The 21,768-nt window shown below is 59.1% G+C and overlaps 2 protein-coding genes across 5 annotated transcripts; one reads left to right on the forward strand and one right to left on the reverse strand.

Moving 5' to 3' along the window:
• Nucleotides 1-89: 89 nt before the first annotated feature.
• Nucleotides 90-15,637, forward strand: INPPL1 (inositol polyphosphate phosphatase like 1). Of its 4 annotated transcripts, none has more exons than XM_033208262.1 (29): nucleotides 90-399; nucleotides 1,348-1,752; nucleotides 4,818-4,881; nucleotides 4,976-5,126; nucleotides 5,355-5,475; nucleotides 5,712-5,852; nucleotides 6,090-6,183; nucleotides 6,289-6,378; nucleotides 6,549-6,644; nucleotides 6,746-6,896; nucleotides 6,987-7,093; nucleotides 7,423-7,525; nucleotides 7,620-7,816; nucleotides 8,125-8,242; nucleotides 8,828-8,924; nucleotides 9,204-9,342; nucleotides 9,453-9,552; nucleotides 9,653-9,741; nucleotides 10,019-10,100; nucleotides 10,233-10,322; nucleotides 10,828-10,941; nucleotides 11,073-11,161; nucleotides 11,649-11,736; nucleotides 11,828-11,983; nucleotides 12,212-12,290; nucleotides 12,386-12,526; nucleotides 13,664-14,336; nucleotides 14,585-14,718; nucleotides 14,806-15,637. In XM_033208262.1, exons 2-29 carry the CDS (start codon nucleotides 1,571-1,573, stop codon nucleotides 14,894-14,896), a joined length of 3,777 nt encoding a protein of 1,258 aa, XP_033064153.1. In that variant the 5' UTR covers nucleotides 90-399; nucleotides 1,348-1,570; the 3' UTR covers nucleotides 14,897-15,637. The 4 variants fall into 4 exon arrangements, with proteins under 4 accessions (XP_033064153.1, XP_033064151.1, XP_033064155.1 ...); XM_033208260.1 differs by lacking the exon at nucleotides 90-399 and adding an exon at nucleotides 434-555; XM_033208264.1 differs by lacking the exons at nucleotides 90-399; nucleotides 14,585-14,718 and adding an exon at nucleotides 434-555.
• On the reverse strand, nucleotides 14,985-20,575 carry PHOX2A (paired like homeobox 2A). The gene is made up of 3 exons (XM_033208265.1): nucleotides 20,187-20,575; nucleotides 17,535-17,722; nucleotides 14,985-16,752 (listed from the first exon to the last, which is right to left on the reverse strand). The coding sequence occupies exons 1-3, from the start codon at nucleotides 20,401-20,403 to the stop codon at nucleotides 16,303-16,305; spliced, it is 855 nt and encodes a 284-aa protein (XP_033064156.1). The 5' UTR covers nucleotides 20,404-20,575; the 3' UTR covers nucleotides 14,985-16,302.
• Nucleotides 20,576-21,768: the final 1,193 nt, after the last annotated feature.

The following is a 21,768-nucleotide window of genomic DNA, read 5'->3' on the forward strand; positions in this document are numbered from 1 at the left end:
GGCGGGAGGGGAGGGTACCGGGGGTCGTTGAAGTGGACCCCGTCTGGGAGCTCCCCGCTGGGCGTCCGGCCCGCGGAGGCGCGAGTTTGCTGACTCGGAGGGAGCCGCTGGGGCGGGGGCGAGTGCTAATAATACCCGTTCGTCCCGCAGCCGCGCTTTACAGTTTACACAGCTGTCACCTTCGTTCCTCTTTAATTAATAATAAAAATAGCCGCCGTTCGGGAGCGCGGGCGGGGCGCCAGGCCCGGTGCCGAGCGCGGTACAAGCCTGGCCCCCAGAGCCGGTCCTCGCCACAGGATCCCCATTTTCCAGAGCGGGAAGCCGAGCTCAGCCCCACGCCGCGACTTGCCCGAGGTCACCCAGTGGGCCAGCGGCTCCGGGACCGAGGCGCGGAGCGGGGTGAGGCGGGGCGCGGTGCTGCCCCCAGCTCCCCGGGGCGGCGCGGGGCGGGGCGGGAGGCGCGGAGGGCGGGGGCGAGCGCGGATGGCCATCTTAAGTGGCCGCCTGGAGCCCAGGGCCGCTGTCCGGGGAAGGGGCGCCGGAGCAGCCCGGGAGGTGGGGGTCTGCGTGCGGCGGCCGGGATCCCGGGAGGGAACTTTCTCCTAGACGGGCCAGGGGATCCTCCTGGCTTCGGACTGCTGAACCCCCGCAAGGCCCGGCCTGTGGGTGTGGGGGTGGTGCCGAGGAACTTGGCCGAGAGGGGGAAGGGCTCTGCCGGGCTGGGAGGGGCTCCGTGAGGGGCTCGAGAACGTCGCACTTCGTCTGGGGGTGTGTGGGGGAGCGGATCTTCCCGCAGGCTTTGCTGGGGAACGGTCCCCATGGAGTTGGGGGCTCAGATCTAAGAGGGGGCTGCATTTCGCGGGAGTTGGGGGCCCTGCCTGCCTGGGTGGAGGGAAGAGAATAGGTGGGGGGGGTCGTCCTGGATCCTTCGCAGGTTTGGGGAACTCGATGCAGCCAAGCTGTACGGGGGCCGAGAGGAAGAGCCATGGAGTGGAATCAGACCATTATGGGGTTTAGGGGTCATATCATTGGGAGAACTGAGAAGCGCTGAATTCTCCAGGGGGTGCCTGGATCCCGAAGTGTCGAGCCAGGATTGGGGGACTTGGATTTAGATGGGGGTTTGGGGACTGGATCTCCTCGGGTGAATGGTGGGGGCAGGATCATTGTGAGGTCTGGGAGGTCCCGGGCCCTGCGGGAAGGTGGGGGCACAGTCCCCGCAGGAGGAGCTGGGGGCAGGGTCGGCCCCGGCTGCCGGCCGAGCGGAGGGGGAGGGGGCGGCCGCCGGCTCTGCGCTCCGCTCCCGCCCCTCCCCCGCCGCCTCCGAACAAACTTTTCTTTCTCTTCAAGTTGAGGCCGGCGCTGCAGGCAGCGGCGGCTGCGGGGCGAACGAGGCTTCCTGCGCGGCGGAGTGCTGAGTCCCGATCCCCGGCTCTGTCCGGCCCACGGATCCTCAGGCCCGGGCCCCGGGCCCGACCCCAGCCTCGGCCCTGGCCCCAGCCTCGGCCCCGAGCGTCGCGGGGCGGATGGCGCGGGGAGAAGGGCGCGGGCGGTGCTGAGCCCTGCGCGGGCCATGGCCTCGGCCTGTGGGGCGCCAGGCCAGGGGGGCGTGCTGGGCAGCCAGGCCCCCTCCTGGTACCACCGCGACCTGAGCCGCGCGGCCGCGGAGGAGCTGCTGGCCCGGGCGGGCCGCGATGGCAGCTTCCTGGTCCGAGACAGCGAGAGCGTGGCGGGGGCCTTCGCGCTCTGCGTCCTGTGAGTGGGGCGGGGGCTCCTGGCGGGCACGGCGGGGTGTGGAGAGGGCCCGGGTCAGGGTGCCTGGGGCGGTGGGACGCCAGATCCGCCTCCACCCCCTAGAGTGGGAGCTTTGGCTTTCTCCTGGGTCTGAGGAGGGACGCAGGGGCACTTCCTGCTGTGTGTCTGGGGGCCCTTTCAGGAGCCTTGAGGGCAGAGGATATGGGGTTCTGCGGCCCAGTGTGACTGTGATGGACGAAAAATTCGGGCATTCCCCGGCAGACCCCTTCAGGCATCCTCCAGGTAGAAGTGAGCAGGGGGGAGGATGTGCATTCCACGTTGTGTGCAGTCTCGTTTGGATAGGGACTGAGTGGTGAGCAGGAGAGGGAGTCGGGGCAGAGGGACTGACGGGGTGTGTGTGGATGCCTGGCAGCTTCCTTAGGGCCCCTTTCTGTGCTTTGGGGTTCTGACTGGCCGTGTATGGCTGGTGGGGGCGGTGGTGAGTGGTGTAGAGAGGAAGGCTTGGGGAAGCAGAGGCTGAGGCTGTATGGGACCTTGCCATTATTTCTGAACCAATGAGTGAGTGAGCCTTGGCTCTGGGCTTGAGCCCTGGTTACCTGGCTGCCCTAGCCCTGAGCTATGAGTGCTGAGAGCAGAGCCAGCCATACTTGTCCTTCTCTGAGTGGGCCAGGTCCTGTGGCTGTGCCTGTCAGCCGAGTGTGGTAGTGGTGCTGGAGTGAGTTAGCACTCTTGATTTTGCAGTCTTCTACCTGCTTTGTACCTCCTGCCCTGCAGTCTGACATTGAGTTGGCTTCTGTGGGCCCAGTGAGTGGCAATCTGTGGGGGCTGCTTTATTTAGATCAGTTATTTAGATCTTTATTTAGATGTTTCTTGGCCTTGTGAATCCCCTCCCAAACTCCTGTCTGGCTGTCCTGGCCATGCCCGAGCAGGGCTCAGCAACGCCCGCGCCCGCTGCCCCATGCCATCCGCCCGGCTTACCCCTTTGTTCTCCTGACATCTTTGGTGGGGGGGCACATTAGCCTAGACCACGGGAGACTTTTTTGTTTGTTTGTTTTTGAGACAGAGTCTCGCTCTGTTGCCCAGGCTGGAGTGCAGTAGTGCGATCTCGGCTCACTGCAACCTCCACCAAGTGATTCTTCTGCCTCTGCCTCGCGAGTAGCTGGGATTACAGGCGCTTGCCACCAAGCCCGGCTAATTTTTGTATTTTTAGTAGAGATAGGGTTTCACCATATTGGCCAGGCTGGTCTTGAACTCCTGACCTCAAGTGATCCACCTGCCCCGGCCTCTCAAAGTGCTAGGATTACAGGTGTGAGCCACCTCACCCAGCTGGGGAGACATTTTTAATTGTCACAACTGGGATGGTGCTATTGACATCTAGTGGGTAGAAGCCAGGGATACTGCTAAACATTCTACAGTGCACAAGAGCGTCCCCCACAACAAAGAACTGTGCAATCCAAAATGTCAGTGGTATGGAGGTTGAAAAACTCTAGCCTAGTCAATTGACCCAACAAGGAAGGGGCCCTGTAAGTCTCAGCTTAGGCCTCAAGTCTGAGGCCCAGTAGGGGGAGACTAAGGAGGGACAGACTAGGCAGATGAATATCCCCGAGTCCTGCCTCCCAGCCCCCTCTGAGGCATACCCCCTAATTAGGCTGGGGAGGGAGGCAGGTGCTGGGTCAGCTGTTGAGTGGGAGGGGGACAGCTGAGGCCTGTGTCTGGGTGAGGAACATTATTGTCCCAGGAGGGGGAGAATCCTGGCCCCATTGCCAGGGGAGGCTGTGAATGGGGTGAGGGGTCTGTGTGTGAGTGGGGGCTTCATGTTTGCCAGCTGACTCTGGCTCCTCCCTGCATCTTAAGAGCCTGGGGATAAGGATCAGATGTGGACGATCAGACATGGGCAATATCTTAGATTTGCCAAATACACACATACTTGCTTACCTGTATACATTCCGGGTGTTCATGGATAACATGCAAGACACGTCCCTGCCCCAGCAGGCACGGGCAATCTGAGCAGGAGGCTAGGATACTGACCCTGGCTTTTGCCATGGTTTAAAACCCCAACTCCACCTTTTACTTACTCTGTGACCTTAGGCAAATGACTTTTCCTCTTTGAGCCTATTTCCTCAGCTGGAGAATGGGGATAATAATATCTGTTTGGAAATATGAGAATTAAGTAAGATTTATAGGACACTGGGTACCCAGCGTGTCACAGATAGGATTCAGTTAATGGTATGCTATTGTAATAAACACAGATAGTGTTTATAATAGTCTACAAAGGAACACCCAGTGACAGACACTCACCCAGCATAAGCAGCCAGAAGAGCCCCTGAGGGGGCCACGGTATGGGGGTCCTCACCTCCCTCCTGCCAAACACCTAGGGTGACTCCTTGGGGAAGCATGCCCTGAGGTGCGGAGGCAGAGGATCTTCCATCCCCCACTGATTGTGCACCTGGCTTAGCTGTCACCTGCTCAGCTGGGCTCCTGTCTGTCAGCACCCTTCTTGCCTCTCCTTGGCTTGGGGCTTCTAGAGGCCCGGGTTTCCCGTGGGGGCCGTCTTTGGTGGGAAAGCCTAGGGTGATGTCCCCACACTTCTCGGCAAAAGTGCCCTAGACATACCCGACTCCAGCAGAGCCAGACAGCAGCGTAAACACGGGAGGCACACACACGTGTTAGCATGTTGCCTGTGTGTTCAAACAGAGGCTAACCAGGCTTCTGAAGATTCTTAGTTTGGCGGGGGTCCCAGACTGGTACCACAGCCCACGGGGGCTGTTTAGACAGCTGTGGAGGCCACAAAAGATCTCCCTGTTGCTTTCCAGGCCCTGCCCTGTGGTGACTGTGGAGTCTGTGTAGGTCTGGTGGGAAGAGGGGGATGTTCTGGTCATTCCTGCCCAATAGGCAACACCAAGAGGGTGGAAGTGGACCGACCCCATCATTAACCCTGTGAGGTGGTTTTAGGGAAACCAAGCTGAGGGGGTCGGCGTGCTGAGCCTGCTGGCAGGAGGAAGGGGTGCTTTGGGTCTTAGACCCCAGCCTGGGGGTGACAGATTCTGGCCCTGCCTTGGCATCAGGTATCAGAAGCATGTGCACACGTATCGCATTCTGCCTGATGGAGAAGATTTCTTGGCTGTACAGGTAGGAGCTTGGGTCCCTGACCCCTGACCTTGATCCAGCCTAGGGCTTGGGGACCTGCTGGCTGACCCTTCCTCCCCCTCTTGCTGGCCCACAGACCTCGCAGGGTGTGCCTGTGCGCCGCTTCCAGACCCTGGGCGAGCTCATCAGCCTGTACGCCCAGCCCAACCAGGGCCTTGTGTGCGCCCTGCTTCTTCCTGTAGAGGGGGAGCGAGAGCCGGACCCGCCAGATGACCGGGATGCCTCAGGTACTTCCCAGTGTGCAGGTTCCCTCCCTGCCCCTGTCCCTTGGCTCTGCCTGCCTCTTCCCATCCCCCCTTCTCAACCCCACCTCTCCTGTAACCCCGTTTTCCTTGGCCATGATGCTGGGGCCCTTTATCCTTCTTTCCATGGAAGTCACTTTACAGCTGCATCGTGCCTCCTACTCCACTGAGTGTGGGAGGCCCAAACGGCTGCCCACTGACCCCTGCCTACAGATGGGGAGGATGAGAAGCCCCCGCTACCCCCGCGCTCTGGCTCCACCAGCATTTCTGCCACCGCTGGGCCCAGCAGTCCCCTGCCAGTCCCTGAGACTCCCACAACTCCAGCTGCTGAGAGGTGAGACCCCCATCCCATTCACTGAACAGGAGACCTTTTCTCCTCTGAGAACTATTTCCCTACCAAGGGTGGGGAGGCCTTCTAAGACCCCACCAGGAACCCCTACCCCACCTCAGCCCAGAGGCAGATACCCCGATCAATCCTGGTTGCCACAGGTACTATCTCCTCTAGGGATGGGGCAGAGGTGCAGGACAGGTCAGCAGGACCTCCACTGACTTCTTAACCCTTCCCCAAAGTGCTCCCAATGGACTGAGCACCGTCTCGCACGAGTACCTGAAAGGCAGCTACGGGCTGGACCTGGAGGCTGTGCGGGGTGGAGCCAGCCACCTGCCCCACCTCACTCGCACCCTCGCCACCTCATGCCGGAGGCTGCACAGGTATCTGGGACATCCAACCCCATGTATTACACCCTTACCTCTGACCTGTCCTCACCTGCTTCCTGGCTGTACGGGTGCCCTGATCTCTGACGCTGAACAGTGCACTAGCCATTGCCTCTTGACTTTCCTCACCAGTACCCTTTATCCTTGTGGTGAGGTGGAGGCTACCCCCAGTGCCCCCCCCTTCCGTATACTTAGGTCAGGGTGGGGGTTCTTTTGATCTGATGTCTCCTCTAGTGAGGTGGACAAAGTCCTGTCAGGCCTGGAGATCCTGTCCAAAGTGTTTGACCAGCAGAGCTCACCCATGGTGACCCGCCTTTTGCAGCAGCAGGTAGGATTGTAGGGAGACCTCTGGGAGGTGGGTTCGCGTTCTGGAGCTGGGTGGGAGGCTCTGTGTAGGTGACTCATGTACAAGCCTGGTTCTTCCTCCCCCCAGAACCTGCCACAGACAGGGGAGCAGGAACTAGAGAGCCTGGTGCTGAAGCTGTCAGTGCTAAAGGACTTCCTGTCAGGCATCCAGAAGAAGGTAGCATGACCTCTGACCCTTGACCCCCAATTCACTGGCCACTGTCATTGGCCTAGCACTGATCTCAACCCTGAGTCCGCAACTTAACATTGGCCCCAACGTCAATTGTGCCCCTCCCTACCCCAGCCTTCAGTGTATCCCCTGACCCCACCCTGCCCTGTTCCCTCCAGGCCCTAAAGGCCCTACAGGACATGAGCTCCACAGCACCCCCGGCTCCGCAGCCATCCACACGTAAGGCCAAGACCATCCCCGTGCAGGCCTTTGAGGTACATGGCAGTGGGGCCTCACAGGGCAAAGGGTGGTTGGAGGTGACCAAGGTGCTGCCTGCTCCAAGGTCTTGTCAGCAGCCTCTCCACCTGGCCTACAGGTGAAGCTAGATGTGACCCTGGGTGACCTGACCAAGATTGGGAAGTCACAGAAGTTCACACTGAGCGTCGATGTGGAGGGTGGTCGGCTGGTGCTGCTGCGGAGACAGCGGGACTCCCAGGAGGATTGGACCACCTTCACGCACGACCGCAGTGAGCCAGGGCCAGACCTGGGAGGGGTGGGCAGGGTGGAGCCCCTGGCCCAGGGGCACAGGCCTGTGTGACCCGTCCTCCATGCCCTAGTCCGCCAGCTCATTAAGTCCCAGCGTGTCCAGAACAAGCTGGGTGTTGTGTTTGAGAAGGAGAAGGACCGGACTCAGCGCAAGGACTTCATCTTTGTCAGTGCCCGGGTGAGCAGCAGGCTGGGCCAGGCCACTGGGGACTGTGGGGGGGTCCCCCACATGGGTGCTTCCCATTGGCTGGGAAGAGAGGGAACACATGATGTAGGCATGCCATCCCTCCTGGCAAGGGTGGGTCTGACAGCGTAGAGGGTGTTGAGAACAGGTGACCTGAGGGTGGATAACATTTACCAGCACTGTTACATGCATGAGCAGTGGGTATACAGTGGAGAACCAGACAGACCCTCTCCTCATGGACATGAGCCAACTGGCAGGGTATCCCTGTGGAAGGGGGGCTTTCTGGATGCCTACCTGCCCCTGAGTGGCTGCTGTCCCCCCAGAAGCGGGAGGCCTTCTGCCAGCTGCTGCAGCTCATGAAGAACAAACACTCCAAGCAGGATGAGCCCGACATGATCTCCGTCTTCATAGGCACCTGGAACATGGGTCAGGCCCGGGCTGGGGCTGGGGCGGGAGAGAGGGATGGCTCCAGAGCAGGTGCCTAACCCCTCCAGACCCACCTCACCCCCTTCACTTCCAGGAAGTGTACCACCTCCAAAAAACGTGACATCCTGGTTCACATCGAAGGGTCTGGGGAAGACCCTGGACGAGGTCACAGTGACCATACCCCATGACATCTATGTCTTTGGGACCCAGGAGAACTCAGTGGGTGACCGCGAGTGGCTGGACCTACTGCGCGGGGGCCTCAAGGAGCTTACGGATCTGGATTACCGCCCGGTGAGGGGGGGTCATCTTGTCCAGGCCCCTGTCCTCACACACCACCTCCAAACTATCCTACTTGACTTCATGGGCAACCCCGGGAGCACAGCTTCACTGGCTTTTTCTCTGGTCCCTGAGCATATCCTTTGGGAGATCTGACCTGAGTCCTTCATGCCACGAGAGGAACCATTTATCTCCAGTCCCTCAGGAAGAGGGGTGGCAAGCCTTCCTATCCTGTGATGGACACAAAAGTCTATTTACAGTGCAGGGGGAAATGCAGGCAGTGGGTGCAGCAGGGCAGTGGTGACCATGCACTCTCTACCCAGATTGCCATGCAATCACTGTGGAATATCAAGGTGGCAGTGCTGGTCAAACCAGAGCATGAGAATCGTATCAGCCACGTCAGTACGTCCAGTGTGAAGACTGGCATCGCCAATACCCTGGGTAAGCGGGGCTGGCAGGTGCCCAAGGGTGGCAGCGTCCCTCTGTCCATGGCTTCTGCTTCCTCTCAAGCCTAGTATTCCCCTTTTTTGGTGATCTTAGTTTTCCCATATATAGGGTACTTTGAACTTTGAAAAGCATATTCATATTCCACATCTCTCCCAGCACCCTTTTCACAGATGTTAAAACTCAAACCCAGAGTGGTTGAGTGACCTGCCCAAGGTCACACAGCAAGTAAGTGGTGGAGCCAGGCATTGTGCCCAGGTCTCCTGATTTTTAGTCTGGTGCTCTCCCAGGAGAGATTCTGCTCAGAATTTGCAGGGCCTTTCAGTTTCACCCTTGGGGTCCCCTGTGATCTCCAGGGGCTCTGCTCACACCTACGGACAGACTCAGGCCATCCACACAGACCATGTGTGCCCAATGAGGACCCCCCCAGGGAAGGTGTGGGTGTGTGCAGGGGCCTGCCCATGTCACAGCATCTGGTGGCTCAGTGGGAGGATCCTCTCACTACAGCTTTGAGAGGCAGAAGGGAGAGTTGGGAGCCCTCTGAAGGTGACCCGGGCCTTCCTCTCTTGCTTGTCCTGAAAGGAAACAAGGGGGCTGTGGGAGTCTCCTTCATGTTCAATGGCACCTCATTTGGCTTTGTGAATTGTCACCTTACCTCAGGAAATGAGAAGACGGCTCGGTGAGGGGGCACCTTTCCCATGGTCTCTTTACACCCATCCTGTTCACCTGAGGCCTGTTCCCGCTCCCATATCCCAGCCCATGACCCTCCCGCAGGCCTGTCCCCTGCTCTCTTACCCCAATTCAAGACCGTTCTGTTCCTGACCCTGAACTTGTCCCCAGGGGTCTGGATCTTTATCCCATCCCTGACTCCTGAGACTTCTTCCCTTTACGCCTATCCCTGACTCCTGGCCCTGACCCTGGGGATCTACCCCTCCCCACCCCACACCCCTCACCCTAGGAGGAACCAGAACTACTTGGACATCCTGCGGCTGCTCTCGCTGGGCGACCGGCAGCTCAGTGCCTTTGACATCTCTCTGCGTTTCACACACCTCTTCTGGTTTGGGGACCTCAACTACCGCCTGGACATGGATATCCAGGTGTGAGCAGGGCCCTGCCATGGCTGTAGGGAGACTAAGGGTCACATGGGCTATCACCCCTGGCTCTGGCTCAGGAGGAAAGTTTCCAGCCTTTGCATCCTCCACCCCAGGAGATCCTGAACTACATCAGCAGGAAGGAGTTTGAGCCCCTCCTCAGGGTGGACCAGCTCAACCTGGAGCGGGAGAAGCACAAGGTCTTCCTTCGATTCAGTGAGTGTGGGCCTGGCAGGTGGTGATCTGAGGGCTAGGAGGCTTGCAGTATCCCTGGGTATCAGGGCCCTGAACCCCACCTGTCCCCTGCTTTCCTCAGGTGAGGAGGAGATATCCTTCCCACCCACCTACCGTTATGAGCGGGGTTCCCGGGACACATATGCCTGGCACAAACAGAAGCCAACTGGGGTGAGCCAAGAAAATGGCATGGGCCTTGGGGGACCCCAGGCCTGCGATGAATCAAGAATTTGGGTCAAGGGTATGGGTCTCTGCAGCTTCCACTCCAGCCTCTGTGGCCCCTCTGAGGCCTTTGGGTGATCCTGGGTATTGTGAGGATCCGAGAAGGGAGGTGGGTGCTGGGGCCCCTTGTAATAGAAGTGTGGGGACTCATCAGCTCTGGAGTGGGGTCCATGCCAAGCAGCCCCCGAGCTGTCAGCTCTAACCATACTGTCATCCCCTGCCCCAGGTCCGGACCAATGTGCCCTCATGGTGTGACCGGATTCTGTGGAAATCCTACCCTGAAACTCACATCATCTGCAATTCTTATGGTCAGAGCCTCCCAGACAGAGTGATGGGAGATCTGGGGTGGTCACCATCTGGACTCTGCCCTAACCTTGGGAGGTGGGTGCAGAGGGTGGGAATATTCTCCCTGAGTCCCCATTCCTATCGCCTCTCCCCAGGTTGCACAGATGACATCGTCACCAGTGACCACTCCCCTGTGTTTGGGACATTTGAGGTTGGAGTTACTTCCCAGTTCATCTCCAAGAAAGGTGACTGTTCCAGATGTGCTTGTGGATGTGGCATAATCTGAGTGGGCACAGGTGGTGGCCTCGGGATGTACATAGGTTTGACTATGTAAGTGTGTGTGTGGGTGTGTGTACCAGTGAGTGTAGGAGTGCTTCTCAAGGTGTGATGTGTCAGGGTGTCTGTGCGCTGGGGCCATCACAAGAATTATGTGCCCATGCTTGTGTGTGTACATACGTGAGTGTACACGTATCTATGTGCCTGTGTCTGCCTAGGCCCACGTGTGTGTCCCTGAGTATGCCTGGACGTGTGGCAATCCCACAGGCATTCTGGTCCCCAGCATCCTCTTCAATGGGCATTTTATTCTCGGGTTGTCTCTTTGCTCTGGTCCAGGGTCTGGAGTTTCCCTGTTGGTGGCCCTGCCTCCTTGCTCTGGACCCCTGATTTCATGTCCCAGGGCCCTGCTTCTCTGTCCCATTCCTCCTATGATCCTCTCAGCCCTCCTGTTTGCTCTTCTCCCTTTCCCCTCAGGGCTCTCGAAGACTTCAGACCAGGCCTACATTGAGTTTGAGAGCATCGAGGCCATTGTGAAGACAGCCAGCCGCACCAAGTTCTTCATCGAGTTCTACTCTACCTGCCTGGAGGGTCAGAGGCGGGTCAGGGGCTGGGTGTGGGCCAAGGAGGATGGGAGGCCAGAGGGTGCAGTCAGCCCCCTACTTAGTGGGAAGGGAAGCTGAGAGGTGGTACTCAGTTGGGTGTCTCCCGCCCCTATCCAGAATACAAGAAGAGCTTTGAGAATGATGCCCAAAGCAGTGACAACATCAACTTCCTCAAAGTGCAGTGGTCTTCACGCCAGCTGCCCACGGTGAGGCTGTGGGCAGGGCCCCTGCTTATGGGTGAGGGCACAGAGAGGGGTGCAGAAGAGTTTATTGAGGAGCCTGCCTGGGAGGGAGTGTGGGGCCAGCAGAGCGTGTGTGTTTGTGTGTGTGTGTGTATGTGTGTATGTGTATGGGCATGAGTGAGGATAAAGGCCTTTGCTTTATTCTGGGAGTGTGGAACCTTGTTGCAGTTTGTTCATTCATTCAGGAGATGCTTCTTGAGCTTTTGCTAAATGTCAGGTCCTGTGTTAGCTACTGAGAAAATTAATTAGTTACAGTGATGCTAAGTGCTGTAAAAGGCCTGTATAGGGTTGTGTCTTCTGCATTAAGGATTTGGCTCTTCTCTGAAGAGTTGAGTGTGAGTGAGCACAGATGACCTGGGGGTGGAGAGTGAGTAGTGTCAGGGACAGCATGTGGGAGGGGCAGGAGGAAGTGGCAGGGCTTTGTTCCTCACTGGGCCTCCCTGCTTCCCAGCTCAAACCAATTCTGGCTGATATCGAGTACCTGCAGGACCAGCACCTCCTGCTCACAGTCAAGTCCATGGATGGCTATGAATCCTATGGTGAGGAGTGAGGGGTGCTGAGGGGAACAGGAAGCCAGGCAGGGCCTAGATTGGCTTGGTAATTTGCTGGTTTGTCCCATCTGCCCCTCAGGGGAGTGTGTGGTTGCACTCAAGTCCATGATTGGCAGCACGGTCCAACAGTTCCTGACCTTCCTGTCCCACCGTGGCGAGGAGACGGGCAATATCAGAGGTTCCATGAAGGTGCGGGTGCCCACGGAGCGCCTGGGCACCCGTGAGCGGCTCTACGGTGGGGACTTCAATGGGACATGAGATAGGGTGGTGTGAACAGATCTAGGAGGGCAGGACTGGGGTGTCGGGGCCATGTTGGAATCTCTGGGATACCTGGAGGTTCTGCAGCCACAGCTGGGAATTGTCTGCCCCAAGGCATAGCTGGGAAAGGGCTGGAAGGCCCCGTGGGTGTCTGTGGGATCCAGGAGCCCAGGTCTCCTCTGAGTCTCCCTTCCTGCCCCCTCAGAATGGATCAGCATTGATAAGGATGAGGCAGGAGCAAAGAGCAAAGCCCCCCCTGTGTCCCGAGGGATCCAGGAGCCCAGGTGAGCTAGGGCTGTGTTGAATGTCATATGAAAGGGTACCTGGGGGCATCTGGTCAACCCCACTTCATCTCCTCTCTCCTGTGCATCCCTGGCAGGTCAGGGAGCCGCAAGCCAGCCTTCACAGAGGCCTCCTGCCCGCTCTCCAGGTTATTCGAAGAACCAGAGAAACCTCCACCAACTGGGAGGCCCCCAGCCCCACCCCGAGCAGCTCCCCGGGAGGAGCCCTTGACCCCCAGGTGAGAGGAGGAACCTGTCACTGCCCCTGCTTCCCCTGCCCACCTCTATCCATCACTATCCCCTGCAGGGTCTCAGGGCTGGACTGGGGATCATCAGCTGCTTAGGTGCCCTGCTACCCTGTGGTTGAAGGTGCCACAGCCTTATGACTGTGGCCACTCTGGCCAGCCAGGCCACCCTTAGGTGTGGCTCTGAGTCAAAAGGAGCAGTCAGCCTTTCCTCTCAACTCCGCCTTTAAAAATGGAATTTGAAATTGTTTTTAAGACAGCTCCCTCCATGTAAACAGACCTAGCTTGAGCCTTCTGTTTAGAGGAGGCACACGGCTCGGCCTGGGATTTCCCAGGGTACCTTCTTTGGAACTCTGTCCTGCAAGAGGCCCCACTTGAAATGGGTTTGTGGTCAAATGAGTTTGGGAAATGCTTTTTTCTAGATTCTTTTCTTAGACATTCCCAGTGCACATTAGTATTACCAAAAGCTCTGAGCATGTGGACAGGAAGGAAACCTCTTTTCAGCTCTGTTTAATATAGTTTCTCAAACTTAATGGGCCAGGAAACTTATTTTCCACGTAGTAACTATTAACGTCCTGGGGAATTAGTGCTCTGTGTCACACTTTGGGAAAGTGAGGCTTGCTTTCTAATTATATCCAATGGTTGCTTAAACTTACATAAATTCCTAGGTACAGTTTGGTGCTTTTTCACTCATCTTCAGCTGTTGTCAGTCACCCGGGTTTTATCCCCAGGTTTGAATAAGACCCACCTGAATCTCTGAGAAAGATTCTGCAGTGGATTGACTGTGGGTGCCTCGAGAGGCTTTCCAAACCTAGCCTCTCATTGGAGGCTTTACTTGACTTGTCTTCTGGCACCTCTATTCTGACCCATTTAGCTTAGGTTTCACAGCTATAGATAAAGATATGAAAGATCTAAGAATCTTAGCAAGTGAGGCAAGGGTTATCCATTCAAAGGGTTATCCTCCCCCTGACCTTTAGAGATGAAGAAACTAAGGGCAGCTGATGTGCTGAAGGTCATGAGAAAGTCTAGGACCAGGGGCCTTTCTGACTCCTATCTAGTTCTCCCTCCACTGCTCCCACTGCCTTAGACCTGGGTTCCTGGATCCTGGAGTCGTTCTGCTTCTACACCCAGGTTGAAGCCAGAGGGAGCTCCTGAACCAGAAGGGGTGGCCGCCCCCCCACCCAAGAACAGCTTCAATAACCCTGCCTACTACGTCCTTGAAGGGGTCCCACACCAGCTGCTGCCCCTGGAGCCACCCTCGCCTGCCAGGGCCCCTGTCCCACCTGCCACGAAGAACAAAGTGGCCATTACAGTGCCTGCTCCACAGCTTGGGCGCCACCGGCCACCTCATGTGGGAGAGGGGAGTTCTTCAGATGAAGAGTCTGGAGGCACGCTGCCCCCTCCAGACTTTCCACCTCCACCACTGCCGGACTCAGCCATCTTCCTGTCACCTAGCCTGGATCCTTTACCAGGGCCAGTGGTCCGGGGCCGTGGAGGGGGTGAGGCCCGTGGCCCGCCGCCTCCCAAGGCCCATCCAAGGCCCCCACTGCCCCCAGGCCCCTCACCAGCCAGCACTTTCCTGGGGGAAGTGGCCGGTGGGGATGACCGGTCCTGCTCGGTGCTGCAGATGGCCAAGACGCTGAGCGAGGTGGACTACGCCCCTGCTGGGCCCGCACGCTCAGCACTCCTCCCAGGCCACCTGGAGCTGCAGCCACCCCGGGGACTGTCCTCGGACTATGGCCGGCCCCTCAGCTTCCCTCCACCCCGCATCCGGGAGAGCATCCAGGAAGACCTGGCAGAGGAGGTGTGTGGAGCAGGGTGGCTGTCTTTGTGCCTGAGGAGTGTGCTTGCCCACAGACTGGTACCCTTTCACTCCACCATTCAGCGCTCATGGTGTCCCCGCTACCCTGAACCGAGCACTGGGAAGTTGGGAGACACATGAATCAGCCCAGCCTTTCCCTTCCTTTTCCCCAGAGCATGCAGGAGAATGTGACTGACTGCAGGTGTTTCTATGGGGGACACTGAGCTCCCCCTGACATGCCGTTTTCTTAGGCTCCGTGCCCGCAGGGCGGGCGGGCCAGCGGGCTAGGCGAGGCAGGCATGGGCGCCTGGCTGCGGGCTATCGGCTTGGAGCGCTATGAGGAGGGCCTGGTGCATAATGGCTGGGACGACCTGGAGTTTCTCAGGTTGGGGAGGGGCTGGCCCCGGGGGCGGAGCTGGGGCCCTCAGGACCCCCTAGCCCATCTCACTTCGCAGCCTGTTTTACTCCACAGTGACATCACCGAGGAGGACTTGGAGGAGGCTGGGGTGCAGGACCCGGCTCACAAGCGCCTCCTTCTGGACACCCTGCAGCTCAGCAAGTGATAGCGGAGGCACCACGAAGCTGTGAACTCAGCGCCCCTCCCTGCTACCAAGGCCCAGCTATGGCCCCAGGGTTGAAAAGTTATGAGGGTCAGGGGAGTATGTCTCTGCCTATTTATTGGGGATCAGCATTCCCCGCTGCCCAATCATTTGCAATGCCCTAATTAGGGCATCCTGCCCCTTGCCTTTTAGGCTCAGGTTGGAAGGTTAGTTGCCATGGTTACCGAGGACCCTGGTTACTCTGGTGCTGTCCTTTTACTGGACTCCGCCTCCCAGCCCCAGGGGTACCTGTGGGGGTCCATTTGGGTACGTCTGGGCCCCACTTTCACCAGTGTTTCTGCGGCCTTCCACCGGGCCTGAACCACAGGGGAGGCGCTTCGCTAAGACCTCTCCACCCCCGCTGGGGGTGGGGGCGGGTGTCCGTCCGGAAATGAAGGAAGAGCCCGAGGACCGGGCTGGGGGATTATTTAAACTGTTCTGTGTGGGTTGGGGAGGGAGGGCACCTTAATAATATTGGGGTTGGTTGGGGTGGGGCAGGATCTCAGCCATAAAGTGCCAGTTTGCTTAGTTCTGTCTCCTGGTCCGTGCTGCCCTGCGCTGCGGATGCATGGCGGCAGGCTTGGGGAGGGAAGTTCCTCGCAGGTCTCAGCCCGGGACAAGGTCTTGCAGGCAGTCTCCTGGGCAGTCGGAAGGGTTGCGGCGTGATGTCTTCAATAAATTAAGTTTTATTTGGATTGAGTAAAACTTCAATAAATTACAAGTTTTTCAAAGAAAAAGGACAACCAAAACAATTAGGGAAAGGGAATACCTCTGTCCCATTCCCTGGGCAGCCCCTCCACTCCTCCAGCAGGTCCACCCTCTGTGCCAGACGGGCTAAGGAAGAGAGGAGACACGTGAGGGACGCATTGGCAGTGGCCACTGATTATCCCAGCAACCACCAGCCTCTGTATGGGTGGGGTTAAGGCGGGTGGGGTTAAGGCGGGTGGGCCCGAGGGGTGGGGCAGCAGACTTTCCTGGTCACCAACGTAAGGGGTGACCCAGCCACTGCAGAGCCAGGGAAGGGGGCTGTGCCGCTCCTCCTTGAGGACCTTCACTTTGAGGGCACTGTGTTAGGGACAGGCCTCATGTGGCACCGCATCCAAAGAAGGCCAAGCTAGAAGGGGCTCCGGGGTTCTCCTGGAGGGGGTCCCGGTGAAAAGAATTCCGCTCTGCTGGTAGAGGGTGCATGAGGACAACAGTGGCCCTGACTTGGTCTCCAAAGTTAGGGAGGACACACCCAGGGGTGAGACAGTAGGGAGTGGAGACGGATGGGGGCTTCCAGGTGGGTGGCCAGGATGGGAGGGACTAGCAGGTCCTGGAGGGGCAGGGACGTCTCTGGGGGCAGGCTCGGAGCCTCCAGAGGCTGGCAGCTAGAACAGATTGGTCTTCAGGGCGGGGCCGGGCTTCCGGTGAAAGGAGGACAGAACTCCGGAGAAGGGCCCGGGGCTGGACTCGGCCGGCTGCCAAGCCTTAAGCAGTTCGGCCGCGCCTGCGCCGGGCCCGCCGCCCCCACCGCCCGCCACACCGGCCCACAGTGCGCCCTTGAGCGGCTGTGGCCCTGGCCCGGGTCCCGGCCCGGAGCCCAGTGCGACGGGCAGTGGGCTGGGGCTCAGGCGCGGGCTGGCCAGGCCGGGCGCAGGCGGCGGCGGCAGCGATGCGGTGCTATCCGGCGTGGGGCTGCACGTGGACTCCTTGGAGTCGTCGTCCTCGGAGGAGCAGCGCGCCTCGCCCTTTTTGGCGCCCGACGCGCCAGCCGCCCCCTTGGCGCTGGCCGCACGCTCCTGTTTGCGGAACTTGGCCCTGCGGTTCTGGAACCAGACCTGCGGGCACAGGGGCCAGTCAGCCTGGACGAGGGTCGGCAACGCACGGGGTCAGCCCGCGGCCGCAAGGCTCGAGTGAGATCCTGGTTCGGAGAGAACCGGGCCCGGGTTCTTACTAGTTGGAGGGGCCTTCGGCCCTCCTGCACTCAGCCCGCTGCCCTCTGCGCGCTCCACTGGCCCCTGCCTCCAGATCCCTGGGTTCTTGCCCTTGGGATCCACTCACCCGCTGACTCCGCTGACTCCCAGCACTCTTGGTCTCCTGGAGGGGACCCTGCCTCCGTTCTCCTCACCCTAAGTTCTTCCCCCAATTCCTTCTTTTAGGAAGCTCTGGGACTTCCCTCCTGGAGCGTTCCAGGGCGGTGGAGAGCAGTTTAGGGCACCAGGAAAACCTTTCGTCTAGGGCGTCCAGTCAAGGTGGGCCAAATGAACATCTTGTACACGGAGTTGTACAAATAGACAACAGTCTGCTCTAGCCCGGCTCTCTTCAGCCCTGTGCCTGCCACAAACTCAGCCTCCCAGGCTCCGGGTTTTCAAAGCTGCAGCGCCGGGATAGGGAACCCCAGGAGTGCTGACTGGCCTGCCCCCACTCCTCAGCTCGGTCCTGAGGTCGCCTGGGTCTCTCCCTCTACCCCCTCGGCCTCCCTCCTGGCTTCTCAAGCATCTCTAGGAACTTTCTGCCCTAGGAGGGAGACAGAGCAGAGGTAGCCTGAAGCTACCTTGGGAGATCGGGTCTCCCCCTTCCGTGGGCACACACTCTCGTACACACACGTGCATACACGCACCTGCACGCGAGCCTCAGTGAGGTCGATCTTGAGAGCCAGCTCCTCACGCGTGTAAATGTCGGGGTAGTGGGTCTCAGCGAAGACGCGCTCCAGCTCCTTGAGCTGTGCGCTGGTGAACGTGGTACGGATGCGCCGCTGCTTGCGCTTCTCGTGCAGGCCGGACGGCTCTGGGAAGAACTTGTAGGGCACTGCGGGTGTGTGCAGGGCGGGTGGCGGAGCAACAAGGATGGGGGAGTGAGAAACAGAGTTCAACCCGTTATATCCAGCTCCGAGGGAATCACACGCTTCCCCCGTCCGTGGCCTGGTCCCTGGTCTTGGTCCCAACTGCCTGGGGCGGAGCGTCTACCCTATCACTCAGTGGAGCTCGCGGGATAAAGGCGGAGGGAGATCAGGGAGACCCAAGCCCCAAGAGCGGCCAAGGAGAAAGCATAATCCAATACTCCAGCCAAGTCATCGCCCTCCTCCCAAGCCCTGCTCCCTCCACCTCCCCTTGCACCCCCATTCAACCCCTGCCTCTGGCCCTCCCCTCCTGTCTCTCAGCCCCTCTGCCCCCTCTGTTTACCCTGGCCCTGGATGTCTGTCAAGTCTCATCAGCATTGCCCGGCTTCCCACTAACCAGTTCTGGGCCAAGGCTCTGCAACAGAGAACCTCCCACCGGCCCTCCTTTCAGCCCTACCACCAGCCATCCCACCGGCTTTCAGCTGTATACAGATTTGGCTCCCTCCACCTATCAACCTCCCCCCTTCCCAAGCCTCATTTCTTCAATCCTGCCCCACTCCCCTGACCCTCATTCTCCCCTAGATGTCCCCCTCTCCTCTTCCTCATCTTCCTCCATTTGAATCTCTTCAACTTTCCACTTCTCGGCCATTCTTCTCTTTGTGCCCATTGAGAAGACTTCCTCCATCTTCTCTTTGCCCTTCTTCTTCCCCAGGCACCTTCTCCATGTCCCATCTCCTCCAAAGCCAACACTGCCCCCTAACTCTCTTCCTATACCCATCCCAGTCTCCACTGCCCCATAGGTAGTGTTTCTGACAGTACCTCCCTTCCCTGTCTCTAACCCTGGTTTCAGTCTTCATATTCACCAGAGGTCTCCAATCTCCATCTTTGTCCCATCTCTCCAGGCCTCCATCTCCCCTGATTCTTGTCTCCAGCACCCCATTTGTATTCTCATCTTCCTCATCTCTATTTCTAATCTTCCTTGGTCTCCATCGCCTGATTGTTATCTCTATCTCCCCAACCCTGAGTCCCCATTTCTCCTAGGATTTCCAGTGCTTCCACCTCTGCCCCCATCTCTCTGTACCTTATCCCCATCTCTCTGGTCTCAAAACCCTGTATCTCTGGAGCCTGTCTCCCCTCTTCCCAATCCCTACCCTCATCTGGCTCAGGGTACCAATCTCCCCACTCTGGTTCTCATTTCTCCAAATCCAGGTTCTCATTTCTCGTATCTCTCCCCCAACTCCCAGTCTAGGGGGCCCAGTCTTCTTTTTTTCTTTTTTTTTTTTTTTGAGATGGAGTCTCGTTCTGTCTCCCAGGCTGGAGTGGAGTGCAATGGCATGGTCTCAGCTCACTGCAACCTCTGCCTCCCAGGTTCAAGCGATTCTCCTGCCTCAGCCTCCCAAGTAGCTGGGATTACAGGTGTGGGCCACCATGCTTGCCTAATTTTTTTTTTTTTTTTTTTTTGTATTTTTAGTAGAGATGGGGTTTCACCATGTTGGTTAGGCTGGTCTTGAACTCCTGACCTCAAGTGATCCACCCGCCTTGGCCTCCCAAAATGCTGGGATTACAGGCGTGAGTCACTGTGCCTGGCCCTTAGGCCCCAGTCTTCTACTTGGGTCCCCAGTGGTCTTCCCAGGAGGGAAGGAGATAAAATTCCATGAGGCAGGCTGGGACTGTAATCAGAGGGATGAGATGACTGAGAAGCTCAGTGAGGTTGAGGGTTTGGACAGGGACTTGGATCAAAAGGCTTGGGGATGCAGGAGCTGCTTCCAGGTTCTACAGGACTCTAGCTGGGAGAGTCTGTGGGGGAATGGGGAAATACAAGTGGCTTAAAAACCCGGGCCCCTTTATTGCGGGCTACGGGATCTGGTTTTGGTGGCTACAGAAGGGTTCGGGCCCAGGCAGCATGGGTCCAAGACAGGGCAGGAAGGGCCTGATGGCCACGGGGGCTCTAGGAAGCTTCCCATCTGGGCAGCTCAGCTGCCTGCAGAGGTCCTTGCTGGGGCTCATGCATCTTGTGGGGCAGGGGTGACGGCGTGGTGATAGGGCTGAGCTGGAATCGTTTTTCAAAGATCCAGGGCTTGTAGAGGTTTAGTGGTCAGTCTTTGCAGGTGGTGAGGGGAAGGTTTAGCGGTCAGTCTTTGCAGGTGGTGAGGGGAAGGCCTGGTAAGGGGCCCAGAGCTGGATGGGGATCTATTTCCTTGACCTGAAGGGCACGAGACAGAGATTTGGCAACGAGAAAAAGGAACAGGAGAGATGAAAGGGTGAGGCTCATTCCTGCGGAGAACCTCGTATTCTGGGGGTCTCTCGGGGCATTGGAGGGTCTGGCCAAGGCAGGAATGGGGGCGGCTGAGGGAGACAGTCGCATTCACTTGGCGAGCGGGCCCGGGGATTCTGCAGGAATTGGAGGGAGGGTTGGGCCGGGGCTGCGCTCACCTGCCGAGTAGGGCGCGGGCTGGTGGTCGCGTAGGGCGCCAAGCGCGCAGTTGGAGGAGCCGAGCGCGGGGCAGGGCGGCCCTGCCGCGGGGAAGGCTGGCCGCAGGGGGCTGTATTGGAAGCCGCCGGGCTGGCTGCAGGCGCCAAAGTCGCCGTAGGCGGACGCCTCCATGGCCGCCACGCACGAGTCGTACGAATTGAGGTAGGAGTAGTCCATCGGCCCGGGGGGCGGGGGCGGGGGCCGGGCCAGGCCGGGTCGGGGTCTGGGTCCGGGTCGAGGTCGGAAGGGAGGTTCGAGCGTCAGGCTCCGAGGACCCGAGGCCAGCTCTGAGCTCCCGAGCGCCCGCCCGCCCCGTCGCGGCCGCACTCAGCCCGGGTGCAACGCAAGTGCAGCCGGCCCGGCCCGCGCGCCTTTTAACGCGCAGGACCCCGCGGAGGGGGGCGGGGCGGGGCTAGCTCCGGCGGGGCGGGGCCTGGGACGCACAGACCCCGCCCCCAGCCGCCCCGACCCCCACCCCTAAGGGTCCCAGCCGCCCTCTTAGGGCTCTAGAGGTGTGGAGCTGGGATGCGCGGGACCCTATCCCCGGAGTGCCTATCCTGCCCCAATCCGGACCAGACCTTCGGTCTCTACACAGCGTCCGAGGCCAGAGGGTACCGACCCTTTTCCCGGGCCTCCCCACCTGCGGCCCGGCGGAAGGGCGGGGACGCAGGCCTGGCGGCGCTTGTGTGAAGAAGTTAATTCAATTCGTTCTGATAACCGAGTTATTCCGATCTGGCCCCTCAGCCCCGCCCCCAGCGAGGTCCCATCCCGGCGGAGGCTGCAGAGGCGGCCCAGGAAGGGGGATGGAGACTGGGAAGAGACGGAGCCTGGGATGGGGACAGGGAGGGGACGTGGGTAGACAGAGGAAACAGAGACCGGGAGAAAAAGGGGCAGAAACAGTGATGGAGACAGGGACAAGAGATACAGGTAAACAGACGGAGACAAGAACGGAACACACACAGCGAAAGACGGGATGGAGCGGAGACAGGTCAGAGACAGGAGATGAGGGTAAGAGAAAGACAGGAGGAGACAGGGACAGAGGGGGACGAGAAAGAGAGTGAGGTAGGCATGGAGACAGAAGGGGTCGGGATGAGACATGGACGGCAACCAGGACTGCGGTGGAGAGCAGGGGAGGGGTGAGACAAAACAGAGGCAGGAATCGTGAGACAGACACATATGCCCAGGGACAGTCTCAGAGAGACAGGGCCAGGGACAGCCACAAGCACGGGAGCAGGGGCTGAGGGCGGAGAGAAATCGCCTCCGGGGAGCTTAGACACGAGGGCTGGAGTGCAGAGGGGGCCCAGGGATGGTGCTTGGAGGCTCTGGGGGGCTGCGGAGAGGGAGGGTCGTGGGAGCCAGGTCCTTCTACCCTGACTTGTCCCGAGGCCCACACGACCCTGCACCTTCAGGACCTGCCTGCCTCTCCCTCCCCCAGTTCCCTCAGCTCCATCTGCGGTATGCGACCCTCTCCTGTGACCTTTGGCTCAGGATGTGATGGATGTCAGGAAGGGAGCGTACCCCGTGACCTCTTGATTGTTCTTC

The sequence above is a fragment of the Trachypithecus francoisi genome, unplaced genomic scaffold, assembly GCF_009764315.1.
Source record: "Trachypithecus francoisi isolate TF-2019V2 unplaced genomic scaffold, Tfra_2.0 Lachesis_group8, whole genome shotgun sequence".
Classification (NCBI taxonomy): Eukaryota; Metazoa; Chordata; class Mammalia; order Primates; family Cercopithecidae; genus Trachypithecus; species Trachypithecus francoisi.